This window comes from Coturnix japonica, chromosome 11 (assembly GCF_001577835.2).
Source record: "Coturnix japonica isolate 7356 chromosome 11, Coturnix japonica 2.1, whole genome shotgun sequence".
NCBI classification, from domain to species: domain Eukaryota; kingdom Metazoa; phylum Chordata; class Aves; order Galliformes; family Phasianidae; genus Coturnix; species Coturnix japonica.
The window spans coordinates 16,794,498-16,808,426 of NC_029526.1; the positions used below are offsets into that span (position 1 = coordinate 16,794,498).

At 65.8% G+C, this 13,929-nt stretch overlaps 3 protein-coding genes across 4 annotated transcripts; 2 read left to right on the plus strand and 1 right to left on the minus strand.

Annotated features, from left to right (window-relative positions):
• Positions 1–1,490: 1,490 nt before the first annotated feature.
• TUBB3 (tubulin beta 3 class III) lies at positions 1,491–6,199 on the plus strand. The gene is made up of 5 exons (XM_015874226.1): positions 1,491–2,449; positions 3,263–3,635; positions 4,055–4,163; positions 4,668–4,778; positions 4,922–6,199. Exons 1-5 carry the CDS (start codon positions 1,506–1,508, stop codon positions 5,995–5,997), a joined length of 2,613 nt encoding a protein of 870 aa, XP_015729712.1. The 5' UTR covers positions 1,491–1,505; the 3' UTR covers positions 5,998–6,199.
• Positions 6,200–6,806: 607 nt separating this feature from the next.
• Positions 6,807–10,454, plus strand: DEF8 (differentially expressed in FDCP 8 homolog). Its single transcript, XM_015874368.2, has 10 exons — positions 6,807–7,129; positions 7,232–7,381; positions 7,934–8,075; positions 8,148–8,312; positions 8,428–8,555; positions 8,719–8,832; positions 9,111–9,191; positions 9,266–9,406; positions 9,533–9,642; positions 9,754–10,454. The coding sequence occupies exons 1-10, from the start codon at positions 6,899–6,901 to the stop codon at positions 9,854–9,856; spliced, it is 1,365 nt and encodes a 454-aa protein (XP_015729854.1). The 5' UTR covers positions 6,807–6,898; the 3' UTR covers positions 9,857–10,454.
• A 307-nt stretch (positions 10,455–10,761) lies between these two features.
• DBNDD1 (dysbindin domain containing 1) lies at positions 10,762–13,921 on the minus strand. Of its 2 annotated transcripts, XM_015874372.2 has the most exons (6): positions 13,760–13,921; positions 12,775–12,864; positions 11,736–11,882; positions 11,392–11,532; positions 11,147–11,322; positions 10,762–11,059 (listed from the first exon to the last, which is right to left on the minus strand). In XM_015874372.2, exons 2-5 carry the CDS (start codon positions 12,821–12,823, stop codon positions 11,162–11,164), a joined length of 498 nt encoding a protein of 165 aa, XP_015729858.1. In that variant the 5' UTR covers positions 12,824–12,864; positions 13,760–13,921; the 3' UTR covers positions 10,762–11,059; positions 11,147–11,161. The 2 variants fall into 2 exon arrangements, with proteins under 2 accessions (XP_015729858.1, XP_015729857.1); XM_015874371.2 differs by having other exon boundaries at positions 10,763–11,322.
• Positions 13,922–13,929: the final 8 nt, after the last annotated feature.

A 13,929-nucleotide genomic window follows, 5' to 3' on the forward strand; every position in this document is an offset into this window, starting at 1 on the left:
GCCCCCCCCGCATCCATGCGGGATCCAAGGCCCAGCCGCGCTCACACCGCTGGGATCAGCAGATGGGCGTTTTGCAGCTCTGCTCCCCAAACCTCTGCTGATAAAGCTGAAATTCGTGTGCTCCGCTGAGCCTGAGCGGAGGCTGATGTCTGCCGGGCCGGGTTCCTCCCGCTCACGTTTCCCCATCGCTCTGGGCTGGTTCTGCCCGGGGGGACCGGGAGGCTCCGGGGACGCCGTCTGCCGGGATGGATGGCGCCGAGCAGGGCTGCTCCATCCAGCCGGGCTGTGCCGCCAGCGTTTGGCCATGGGCACATCGCCCTGCGAGCTGTGCTGGAGATCAGGGCCAGGTTTTGTGCTTGCACGTTCGAGGACCTCCCCGTGCTGCAGCTTCCCACCGTATCCTCGCTGCTCCCAGCGCAGCAGCGGAGATGGGTGCCCTGACCTCAGCTCTGCGTGCCGATCGTGGTATGAACCATGCCTGGCACCGAGCGCCCGCCCTGCACACAGCTGCTTTTATCCACGCGGGGCCGGGGGCAACTCTGAGCCCTGGGGAGGCCCCGGCCCCCACAAGAATGGGGTGGAAGCATCCGGTGGGAACAGCCGTTGAATGGAACCTGAATGGCTCTTTGGTGGCTGAGCAGCTCCAGGCATCGACCGTGAGCTGAAGGCACATGATGGTCAGATGGGCCCCGCATCCCGGCCTGCCTGAGCTCCCAGGGCACCGCGCTGTGCAAGAGACCGTGAGCGGCCACAGCACAGAACTGCGCTCAATCGCTTCTTTGACGATCCCCAGGGGGACCCTCACAGCACCGCAGCATGGCACAGGGACACTGGGGGGATGTGGCTGTGGCTGCATATGGGCTCTGCCCTTCGCACTGCTCTTGTCATGGGGTCCCCAGGGCATAGCGGCTCCGCAGGGCATGCAAAACCCCATGGAGCATGAGATCCCCGGTGTGGGCAGCCCCCAGCACACCAGGTTCCCACAAGGGGCAGGGAAACCCACTGTGGTGCACAGACCCCCGATGGTATGTCCAGCCCTAGGGCACATGGGACCCCGAGGCACACAGAGACCCCGCTGTGCACAGTGCCCCAGCACGGCTCAGCCCCCGGCTACCCAGGCACAGGCCGTCATGTGTGTGCCCACCCTTCTCGGGAGGAGGAGCCGAGGGAGCCAGCTTTAAATTAGGACAGAGAAAGGGCCTTTTCTTCCCCATCTCCGCCGCTGAGCTCTCACTGAGCTCCAGATACGCTGGGCAGTGCTGGCGGGGAGAGCGGCTGAGACAGCGGGGTTCCCGCGCTGCTGCCCGGTGGGGTCCTGGGTGGGGGACCCCTTCCCCATCCCTGTGCCCGGGACGCAGAGGTGCCCACATCCCCTCTGCCTCGTGGCTGGGCTCTGTGGCAGCGCTGGCAGGGCTGATAGGGCACACGGGGGCTTTGTAGGTGCTGTGGTTGTGCTCGGGGCCACGGCCCCCAGCCTGGGGGTCCCTGGGGCCGAGGCCGGGGCCATGTCGACGCTGGCCCCCCTGCGCCTGCTGCGCGAGCCCTGGAACGCCACTGAGGGCAACCAGAGCAACACCACAGCCGGGGCCGGCGGCGCCTGGTGCCAGGGGCTGGACATCCCCAATGAGCTGTTCCTGACGCTGGGGCTGGTGAGCCTGGTGGAGAACCTGCTGGTGGTTGCTGCCATCCTCAAGAACAGGAATCTGCACTCGCCCATGTACTACTTCATCTGCTGCCTGGCCGTCTCCGACATGCTGGTGAGCGTCAGCAACCTGGCCGAGACGCTCTTCATGCTGCTGATGGAGCACGGCGTGCTGGTGATCCGCGCCAGCATCGTCCGCCACATGGACAACGTCATCGACATGCTCATCTGCAGCTCCGTCGTGTCCTCCCTCTCCTTCCTGGGGGTCATCGCCGTGGACCGCTACATCACCATCTTCTACGCGCTGCGCTACCACAGCATCATGACGCTGCAGCGCGCCGTGGTCACCATGGCCAGCGTCTGGCTGGCCAGCACCGTCTCCAGCACCGTCTTCATCACCTACTACCGCAACAACGCCATCCTGCTCTGCCTCATCGGCTTCTTCCTCTTCATGCTGGTCCTCATGCTGGTGCTCTACATCCACATGTTCGCGCTGGCTCGCCATCACGTGCGCAGCATCTCCAGCCAGCAGAAGCAGCCCACCATCTACCGCACCAGCAGCCTGAAGGGAGCCGTCACGCTCACCATCCTGCTGGGAGTCTTCTTCATCTGCTGGGGGCCCTTCTTCTTCCACCTCATCCTCATCGTCACCTGCCCCACCAACCCCTTCTGCACCTGCTTCTTCAGCTATTTCAACCTCTTCCTCATCCTCATCATCTGCAACTCAGTGGTCGATCCCCTGATCTATGCCTTCCGGAGCCAGGAGCTCCGGCGGACGCTGCGGGAGGTGGTGCTGTGCTCCTGGTAGGCAGCAGCACAGACAGGAGGATGGATGGATGATGGATGGATGGATGATGGATGGATGGATGGATGGATGGATGGATGGATGGATGATGGATGGATGGATGGATGGATGATGGATGGATGGATGGAGGGACAGACAGGTGGATGGACAGATGGACACACTGTGGGGTGTCCCCTGGGTGCCCCAATGCAGCCGGGGTTGGACTGCCTGGCCTCGTGCTCCCCAATAAAGGCTCTTTGCAGTGATGTGTGCCTGGCACCGCTCGTGGCCGCGGGTGCTGGATGTGGGGCAGCCCTGAGCACCGGGACCGGGGCGCTTTGCACCAGCCCGTGCCCCACGTTGACCCGCGGGCGGATGGCTGCCCGAGAGCAGCGATGCAAGCACCGGTTCCGGCACCAGCACCGCGGGGGGATCCGGCCGCTCCCCGAGGGGCTGCACAGGGGGGTGGGGGCTGCGGAGAGCGACAACCGCGGGACAAAGGCGGCTCCGAACGCCATCGCCTTTGTTCTACGGCGGCACGCAGTGCGGTCCTCGGGGCTCCGGGACACCGCGCCCTCCCCGGTACAGCCCCCGGTGGGCGTTGGCCCCTTTATCCCCGGGACACGAAGCGGACCGTGATCCAGCCATATGCGACGCTCGGGAGGGTCCGGGGGTCTCCCCATCCCCGTGCCCTCGCCCGATCCCCGATGCTGGGTCCCCCACGCGTGTCCGAGTGGGCGGGTCTCCTCCCCCACAATGGCTGCAGACACCCTTCCCCCACCGCGTGTCCCCCCCCCCCTCTCTGTGTGTCCCGTGTCCCGGGGATGCTCCGGCAGCGCGGTACCGCCGGGTCGGCCCGGGCCGCTCCCGAGGCCTCACGGTGCAGCGGGGTCGAACCCGGCAGGAGAGAATCGGGCCGGGCCGGGCCGGGCCGGGCGGGGCGGCGGCGGCGCCGGTGCCGCAGGGGCAGTTGCAGCGCTGCGGCGGCGTTCGCTGATTGGCGGCGGAGCTCCGGTGATGTCAGCGCCCGGCCCGGTGCGGCGCGGGGCGGCTATAAAGGCGGCGGCGGCGGCGGATCCGCCCCCCGCGCTCCCGGTGCCGCTTCTCTCCCGGTGCCGCTCCGTTCCCGACCCGCTTCGGTCCGGCCGCACCATGAGGGAGATCGTGCACATCCAGGCCGGGCAGTGCGGCAACCAGATCGGGGCCAAGGTAACGGCGGGGCGGACAAAGGGCCCCCCCCACCCCCCGCACCGCCTCCGTCCCCGCCGCACCGGGAGGACAAAGGGCCCCGCCCCGCTCCTTTGTCCGCCGCCGCCCGCGGGTTCCGGCCCCGCCGCCGTTCAGCACCGCGGACAGCGCCCACCCTGCGGACGGGGCTGCGGTGCGGGATGGGGCTGCGACCCCCGGGATGCGGGACCCCCCGTGTCCCCCCGTGTCCCCCCCTCCGCCCGGTGCGGGGATCGCACCCACCCTGGGGTGGGGTGGGGAGTCGGGGTGCGCCATCCCTCCCTCCCTCCCTCCCTCCCTCCTTCTCTTCCCCCGGCGATGGGTTGCAGCTGTACCGGCGCGGGGGGTGCGGGGAGGACACCCGGGGACGCTGACCCCGTGCCCCCCCCACCCCAAACCAGTTCTGGGAGGTGATCAGCGATGAGCACGGCATCGACCCCACCGGCAGCTACCACGGGGACAGCGACCTGCAGCTCGAGAGGATCAACGTGTACTACAATGAGGCCTCTTGTAAGCGGTGCACCCCCCCCGCATGGACCCCCCCCCCGCCCCCCCACCTCATGTCCCCACGCTCCATCCTGCGGCCACTGTCCCCGCTGGGACACAATCCTGCTCTCAGTCCCATAGGAACCTGTGGTTTTGTGGGTGGGGGGGGAGGGAGGGAATGCCCCCAGCCCCATGGGAATCCTATATTGTGGGGACAAAAGGGAGGGGGACACGGGTGCGCTGAGCTCTGTGGCACATGAGTAGAGCCCACGAGGCTCTGTAAGGGTATAAGTCTTTTTGAGGGGGATGGAGGGACGTGAAATGGATGGACCAGCCCCATGGGACCCAGTGGGGGTGGGGGGAGGGTGGGAAGGGGGAGGTAAGAATTGCCCAAAGGGAACTCCTTTGTTTGGAGGAGGAGAGGACACGTTGGAAGGACGCGGCCTCGGGGGTCGCTCTGTTTTGGGGCACAGATGTGGGGGGTTGGGTGGTGGCTGTTCCCCCTGGCACAGTGTGCTCTCCCTGCAGCTCACAAGTACGTGCCTCGCGCCATCCTGGTGGATCTGGAGCCGGGCACGATGGACAGCGTGCGCTCGGGAGCCTTCGGGCACCTCTTCCGCCCCGACAACTTCATTTTCGGTAGGTAGCCACACCCCACGCCACGAGGGGACACCCCGGGGCTGCCCGCAGGCGCATCCTCGTGGTGCCCGGCCCCAACCCGATCCCAGATCCTCACCCCGTGCCCTCCGCCCAATGCGTCCTTTGTGTGTCCTCATGCCCAGGTCAGAGCGGGGCCGGCAACAACTGGGCCAAGGGGCACTACACGGAAGGCGCTGAGCTGGTGGACTCTGTGCTGGACGTGGTGAGGAAGGAGTCAGAAAGCTGCGACTGCCTGCAGGGCTTCCAGCTGACCCACTCGCTGGGTGGCGGCACCGGCTCTGGGATGGGCACCCTGCTCATCAGCAAGATCCGGGAGGAGTACCCCGACCGCATCATGAACACGTTCAGCGTCGTGCCCTCCCCGAAGGTATCAGACACGGTGGTGGAGCCCTACAACGCCACGCTGTCGGTGCACCAGCTGGTGGAGAACACAGATGAGACCTACTGCATCGACAACGAGGCCCTGTACGACATCTGCTTCCGCACCCTGAAGCTCACCACTCCCACGTACGGGGACCTCAACCACCTGGTGTCGGCCACCATGAGCGGCGTGACCACCTGCCTTCGCTTCCCCGGCCAGCTGAACGCCGACCTGCGCAAGCTGGCGGTCAATATGGTGCCCTTCCCCCGGCTGCACTTCTTCATGCCCGGCTTCGCCCCGCTGACAAGCCGTGGCAGCCAGCAGTACCGAGCCCTGACGGTGCCCGAGCTCACCCAGCAGATGTTCGATGCCAAGAACATGATGGCTGCCTGCGACCCGCGCCACGGCCGCTACCTCACTGTGGCTACCGTCTTCCGTGGCCGTATGTCCATGAAGGAGGTGGACGAGCAGATGTTGAACATCCAGAACAAGAACAGCAGCTACTTTGTGGAGTGGATCCCCAACAACGTCAAAGTGGCCGTGTGTGACATCCCGCCACGTGGCCTCAAGATGTCCGCCACCTTCATCGGGAACAGCACGGCCATCCAGGAGCTGTTCAAACGCATCTCAGAGCAGTTCACGGCCATGTTCCGCCGCAAGGCCTTCCTGCATTGGTACACGGGGGAGGGGATGGACGAGATGGAGTTCACCGAGGCCGAGAGCAACATGAACGACCTGGTGTCGGAGTACCAGCAGTACCAGGACGCCACGGCCGAGGAGGAGGGCGAGATGTACGAGGACGACGAGGAGGAGTCGGAGGCGCAGGGCGCCAAGTGATGGCCCCACACTCGCTGCTTCGGGGGAGGCCCCGGCCTCGCCCCTCAGTGTCTGCTCCCCTCAGCCCCATGTTAGCTTGACCCCCCTCCCCCCCTCCCCTGTGCCCCCTCCCCATGGGCTCCCCCTTCCTCTTTTTTTGTTTTTTACTGTTTGTGTCTCATATTTTTTTTGAATACTCAATAAATTTATGGCTGTCCGGTTACTCCTGGCTCTGGTTGCTGACCTTTGGGGGGTGGGGGGGTGTCATACTATTCCCTTTTCAGCCCGTAATGGAAGGGAAATTGAGGACCACATGAGCCCACCGTGGCTGTACTGACTTCTGCTCATATAATGCTGAGTCCCACCCCATGCACTGCTGCAAAGCCCCCCTGTCTGTGCTGTGCCCCCTCCCACAGGGCTCTGTCCCCATCTCCTGCCCCAATCACTTCGCACTGTCTCGGCGGTTCCCCCGGGCCATGCAGGGCTGTGTTCAGCTCTAATAGAGCCAGGGACACCCCAACACACACACGGACCCTGAGCAATACAGGACCCCCACTCTTTCTATGGGAGATTCCCTGCTCCTGCTTGGTGCTAACGCAGCCCCCATACCCTGTTGTGGTGCTGGGGGGGCTCCCATCCCTCTGGGTGTGTGTTGGGGCTGTAGGGTCGCGGTGCCGCGCAGACAATGGGCTGCGGGGGGGGATCGGGATCGATGGGACGCGAGCGCTCCCGCAGCCCCACCCAGCGCTGTGCGCTCCGCCGGCCGCCAGGGGGCGATAGAGGGACGGGCGGGGCGGGCAGCGGGGTGGGCTCGGCGCTGTCCCCGCCCCCCGGCGGCCCGGAGCCGGTCCCGGTGCCGGTGCCGCTGCCGGTCCCGGTGCGGGCGGTGCCGCGTGTTGCCGGTTCCGTGTCCCGCAGGGCGATGGCGTACGACGAGAGGCTGGCGCGGTTCCGGCAGGCGCATCTCAACCCCTTCAACAAGGGCCCGGAGCCTCCCGGTGGTGGCGGCGGGGGGGGCGAGGACGAGCCGCCGCCTCCCGGTGCTCCCCCGCTGGATGCGGCCCGGCGGCACGAACCGGGTCAGGGCGACGGGGACGGTTCGGAGCGACCCATGGACCTGGGGCTGGCGGAGGATCACTTCTCACGGCCCGTGGTGAGTGCGGCCGGCACGGCCGGGGGCAGCGGCGGCGCCGGGGGCTGCGGTTCACCTTCCTCCCGTTCTCTCCCGTTCTCCTCCCGTTCCCCCCCGCCGCAGGGTCTGATCCTGGCGCCCGACGTGCAGCAGTTGCGCCGCGCCATCGAGGATTGTCGCCGTGCCATCCTGGCGCTGCCCGAACACTCGGAGCGGCAGAAGGACGCGGTCGTGCGGCTCATCCACCTCCGGCTCAAACTGCAGGAGCTGCAGGTGGGGAGGGGGCGGCTCTGAACGGCGTGGGGTGAACAATGAGGGTCACATGGGGGGTCTGAAGGTCCTGCGGGGGTCCTGGGTGGGAAGAGGGTCCTTGGGAAGGGATTTGAAGGACCTGCGGGGAGCCCTGAGGATGCTGGGGGTGTTCTGGAGGGGGATAAGAGTCACGGGGAAGGGTAGTGAGGGTCCAGGGAGGGGTTCTGAGGGTCGTGGGGGGACCGTGTGGGTCCTGAGGAGGATCTGAGGGAGGGGCTGGGGAGGCTGAGGGTCCAAGAGTGTGGATCTGAGGGTCCTGGGAGAACTCTGAGGGTCATGGGGGGGTTGGGAGGTGGGGGGTTCTGAGGGCAGGGGGCTGAGGGTCCGGGAGCACAGGGACAAGGTGCTCGGGAAGGGATCTGAGGGTCCTGGGGTTATTCTCGTGTTTCAGGGGAGGACTCTTGAGGGAATGGGGCTCTGAATATCTTGGGAGGGAGGTGAGGGTCCTGGGAGGACTCTGAGGGTCCTGAGGGCACCAGAGGGCTGCGTTGACCCCCTTCCTCCCACCCACAGGACCCTGATGAAGAGGAGCCCAACATCCGCGTGGTGCTGGAGCACCGCTTCTACAAGGAAAAGAGCAAGAGTGTCAAGCAGATGTGTGACAAGTGCAGCACCATCATCTGGGGCCTCATCCAGACCTGGTACACCTGCACAGGTGGGTCGGGGGCACTGACACCCACCCTGCAACCCCCCCCTTAGCCCTGAGCTGACAACCACCTGCCCGCAGGGTGCTACTATCGGTGCCACAGCAAGTGCCTGCCCCTGGTCACCAAGCCCTGCGTCAGGTCCAAGGTGAGCCACCAGGCCGAGTACCAGCTCAGCATCTGCCCTGAGAGCGGGCTGGACAGCCAGGACTACCGCTGTGCTGAGTGCCGGGCCCCCATCGCCCTCAGTAAGACACCGAGGGCTGTGGCTGGGGGGGGTATGGGGGATGTGTGGGGCTGGGGGCTGCTTTTGGGGTGGTGGTTTCAGTGCGGGTGCTGGTACCACTGTGTGCCTTACTGCAGGGGGGGTGCCCAGTGAGGCCCGACAGTGCGACTACACCGGCCTCTACTACTGCAGCAGCTGCCATTGGAATGACCTGGCTGTCGTCCCCGCACGCGCCATCCACAACTGGGACTTTGAGCCCCGCAAGGTGCCCGCGGTGCTGGTGGGGGGCACAGGGGTCCCTGGGATCACTCAGGTTTCCACGTATCTGGCTGGAAGGCACTTGCTGTGCCATGGGGCTGGAGGGCTCAGCCTGTGCCCTGCAAGGCCCCGCTGGCCCCGCACACAGTGTGACAGTGCTGTATGTGCAGGTGTCCCGCTGCAGCATGCGGTACCTGGCGCTGATGGTGTCACGGCCTGTGCTGAAGCTACGGGAGATCAACCCTCTGCTCTTCAACTACGTGGAGGAGCTGGTGGAGATCCGGGTGAGCGTGGTGTGGCCATGGGTGGGGTCCAGGGCTGGTGGGAGTGTGGCACAGGGCGGGGGCAACATTAAGGATAAGCTGGGAGGGTGCTTGAACTGCAGGGCTGAGGCTGACCCAGCCTTGTCCTGGCACTGTCCTCACCCGATGCCCATCCTTATCCCATCCCATTCCCACACCACCCCTGTCTCATCACCGTCCTCCATCTTGCCCCTCCCACCACCTTCTCCCTGTCTCTCTCCCCACTCCCAACACACCACTGGTCCCCGCTGCCCCCGCAGAAACTGCGCCAGGACATCCTGCTCATGAAGCCGTACTTCATCACCTGCAAGGAGGCAATGGAGGCTCGGCTGCTGCTGCAGGTCAGGCCCAGTGACGGGCACGGGGGAGGCCGTGGGTACGTGGACACAGCAGTGACACCTGCCTGTCCATACAGCTGCAGGACCGACAGCACTTTGTAGAGAACGACGAGATGTACTCGCTGCAGGACCTCATTGACATCGAGGCTGGGCGCCTGAGCTGCTCCCTGACCGAGATCCACACGCTCTTTGCCAAGCACATCAAGCTGGACTGCGAGGTGAGTGGGGCGGTGCTGCAGGGCAGCCTGGGCTGAGACCTGCAGGACTGGAGGGCACTGGTGAAGCCCTGGGGGTCCTTGTCAGCACCCAGGTACCAGCGGCTCCTCTGGTTTTTCTCACCCCAGCGTTGCCAGGCGAAAGGCTTCGTGTGTGAGCTTTGCAAGGAGGGCGACGTGCTGTTCCCCTTTGACAGCCACACCTCAGTGTGCACTGACTGCTCTGCTGTCTTCCACAGGTAGGGCAGGCGCCTTGTCTGGAGCCACCTGCATCCCTTTGGGTGCTGCAGGGGGGAGGGACGGGTGGTTCCAGGGCCCGCGTGCTTCCCCACAGCATCCCTTCCCCACAGGGACTGCTACTACGACAACTCCACCACGTGCCCCAAGTGCGCCCGGCTGAGCCTGCGCAAGCAGTCCCTCTTCCAGGACTCTGTGGCCGAGGCAGAGCCCTGAGCGAGGGCCCAGCTCCACGGCCACCAGGGCCCTGCAATGGACAGATGACCACGGAGGCTGCCCTGCAAACTTCAGTTCTGCCGCTCACGTGGGGCCAGGACTTGTGCTGGGCGGGGGTCCTGCACTTTGCCACCTGCAGCCACACTGCGTGGGCGAACACACCGGCAGAGCCGGAGGAACGGGCTCAGCCAGGAAGGGTGAGGGTGCCTGGATGGGGCTGAGGCTTCCACGTGCTCCCTAAGGGCTGGGCATGGCGGCTGAGGGAGAACCGGGGGGTCCCAACCTGGTGGGGCTGCCGGCAGCCACCACATGCAGCCACATGTGCTGGGTGGACACTACCTGGTTGGATGCTGCTGGTCTGGGGGAAGCATCTCTTCTTCCTCCCCTGCGTTATGGGAGGCATTAGAACACTGAAGGCCGGGGCTGAGGGACGCTGGGGAGGGGTTTAAGGGCAGTGCTGGTGTGTGACACTACGGCAGGGGTAGGACGCACCACTGCCTCCTCTGCTATTCCAATTGCGCACTGCTGCTTGCGGGAGCCCCCACTGCACATGCTGTCCCCCAACACCACTCCTGCAACACTTGCCCGGTGTGTCACAGCTGCGTGGCCTCTTTGCACAGCGCCGCAGTCACAGTTCTGCCTTGGGGCTGCTCCTGGCAGAGTGGGGGGCAGGGCTGAGGGAGCTGTGGTGGGCATGATGGAAGCAATGGGATGGGCCCTTGCAGATGAAGTCTGGCTCTGCCCGTGTGCCAGCTCCCCCCCATCCCTCCTCCTAGCTTTCCTTGTGCTCAGTTCTGCTCCTGCAGAGCATGTCCCACCTCCCTGTATCCTGCTGCTCCTGGCAGCCCCCACCCCATCCAGGGGTTACATCCCCCCCTTCCCTGCAGCAATGGACACAGGGCAGAGCAGTGGCCACGGGTTGGTTGGTTTTAACAGTACACACAACTGCTACATGGCGGTGGGCGGTACAGTGCAGACACTGCACGGCTCCTGGTCCTGCCACAGTGGGACCATGGTGGGAAGGAGGTGGGGGCCAGGCAGTGCAGCCCCCATTGTGCTACAGGGCCGAGGGGGCCAGTTCCCCCTCCCCACCAAGCCACCAGCTTTGGCATTGCTTGGTACCCGTGGTCTGAAGCTGCCACCCCACAGGCCCGGTCACGCCACTTGTCCCATAGCGAGTCCTTTGTCCTGCACGGCTTTTTCCTGGGGCAGGGAGTGGGGAACGTGGTCAGAAAGTGCTGGGGACAAGGCAAAGCACCCAGCTCTGCGTGTCCCCGTGTCTGTCCCCACCAGCCGGGGCAGCTCCTACTCCTGCTGTGGCTGCTCCACTGCCAGGAAGGCGTCCGTGGTGCCCGGCTGCAGCTCTGAGTCACTGAGATGCTTCTTGTCCCGGCCATGCTCGCGTGCACGAGTCCAGGATGGTGAGCGCAGGTACCCTGCCCGCGGCATTGCCTGCGGGTGCAGCCCTATGGGGACAGGCAGCTCAGCCTCCTGGGCACGGTGGCAGAGCGGGGTGCAGGCAGACGTTCACTCACCGCCAGGCGACTCGCTGGCCACGTTCTCCTCGTCAGAATCAGCGAAGACCTCGGCCAGCTCCTGGTCTGACATGTCGGTCAGCTCTGTGAGGTCCAGCAGGTCAAAGTGCACCTCCAGCGAGGACACGCTGCTCAGCGGCTCTGTGGGCAGCGGGACGGAGGGTGGGCAGCTGCCAGAGCCCCTGGTGGGATCTGAGGGCGCTGGGCATGGACCCAGGGAGGGACAAGGGATTGGGAGGGGTGGGTGACAATGACTGGCTTGGGGTGGGCAGGGGCCGGGCAGGGACTGTGGGGGCAACAGGGGACACAGGGGAAGGCAGGGGCTGTGCAGGGGCTGCACTCACGTCTCCGCTCGGTGACCTGCAGCAGGCTGGCAGTGGGGATGGGGATGCCACCCTGTTCCTCCGTGGGGGCACCAGTGGTCTCCTCCGCTGTCCCAGGGATGGGGGTCCCTGCTGTTCGTTCTGGAGCCAGTGCCTCTTTGCCCAGCTCTGCAGAACCGGCACCCGCTGTGTAGGTGCAGGGCTGGGGCAGCAAAGGCAGCTCCCTCCTGTGGCCTTGATGCTACCGCCCTGGGTGCCCAGGGCTATTTGATGGAGGGAACAGCAGCTCCCCAACCCTGTGCCCCCTGCAGGACGGGCGATGCTGCCTGGAGCAGCTGCCATGGGCCCCATCAGTCCCATTCCCCGCAGCCGGCAGCCCCCCGCCCCTCACAGCCCTTTTGTGTCGGTGAGACAAAAGCACAGCCTGTTCAGAGCCCAGAGCCCAGACAAGGGGCGTTTTGTCTCCTGAGAAGAGCTGGCGGGGCTGGGCAGAGGCAGTGCCTGGAAAAGCCCCTCGTCAGGGACAGCCAGGGCTGAGCTGGCACTGGGCAGGGCCAAGAGGCCCAGTGTGTGTGCAGCAGCATAGGGCACTATGGCCCCTGGTCTGCTTGGTGTCACAGCTGGACCCAGCTACCCACCGCTGGGCCCTGTCCTAGTTAGCTGCTGGGTGAGATGGTATGGGGACAGGCTCACTGGGGGCAGGGCATTGCCTCCTTCCCCCAGGCAGCTGGCACTGTGGTGGGCAGGGGACAGAAATCCCACTGCCCAAAGGAGCCAGCAGAGGGAAAGGGAAATTAACAATGGCATTTGACAAGGAAGCAGCACAATGCCCAAGCGACTGTCCCAACACCATGTCCCAGCCCTGCAAGGTAGGACAGGACACCCATCACTACCACCACCCCTCCTCCATCTGGGAAACCAGATTCCCACCCTGCTCCTTGGCCAGGAAGAGCCATGCACATCCTCAACCTCAACCCCAGGGTGGGCAACCACCATCCAAAGCACGTCCTTCCCCCGCCATCATCCCATCCCCACTCCCCCCAGCAGAGCCCCCACCCACCGGGGCGCTGGTCCCTGCCGCAGCAATCCCCTCTGGCCCCCGTCTGCATGTCGTCTCCGTGCTGCGTTGCTCAGGCTCACCGGCTGTCTCCTGGCAAGGAGCAAGGCCAGCATCAGGGCTCGGTGCTCTGCTGACTCACGTCAACCGCAGAGTGAGACAGCAGTGGGCTCCATTCACCCCAATGGGGGGCTCCGGTCACCCCACCAGGATCCCCAACCCATCTCAAGGACCTGGTGAGGTGGGAGGGCATGGCCGGGGCTGTCAGCGAGCGGCACAGCGGCGCACAGGGCACAGTCAGGAGGGATGGGAGGAGAGGAGACACACACTGAGGAGGGATGGGAGTGTGCAGGAGACACACGATGCCGCCCGAACAACACCACGGCTCCAGGAACCCCCGGGTGTAGCGTTACGGCCGGTGCCCGCAGGTGTCACACCGCTGCCTGCAGGCAGGTGGCAGCGCCACGGCTCCGGCTCCATGGGGCACATCTCAGACTCCTGCGAGCCCGGCTGAACCGCTCAGCGGGGCGGGGGTTCAGATAGGGCAGGGGTGGGGGTCATATAGGCACCGCAGGGGTGGGGTTCATGATAGGGCAGGGGTGGAGGAGTTCATCTTTGGGCAGGGGGTGGGGGTTCATAGTAGGGCAAGGGGTGGGGGTTCATATAGGGCAGGGGGTGGGGGTTCATATAGGGCAGGGGGTGGGGGTTCATATAGGGCAGGGGTGGGGGTTCATATAGGGCAGGGGGTGGGGGTTCATATAGGGCAGGGGTGAGATGTGCCGCACTCCATGTCCCCAGCTCACAGCCACCTTCATGTTCGTAGTGCAGGTCTGCTCCCCGTTCGGACACACCCCCTGCACACACACCCCCCTCCCGTTGCACACCTACCCTCCCCCTCCCCGTCACCCCCGTGCCCCGCTCGGCCCGACCCGATCCCGCGGTGCCGGGCTGCCCTCACCCCACTCCAGCCCCCCCCATCCCCGCTCACCTGCGGTACCGGCCCGCTCCCGGAGCCTCCATGGGCCGGCCGGGCCGGGCCGGTGCCGGTTGCCGGTGTCGGTGCTCGGTGCCCGGTACTGGGCGGGGCGGGGTGGGCCCGGTGCCAGCCCGCAGCCCGCTCGCTCCTGCCCGCCGCGGGGGTGGGGCCGGGGGCGGGCA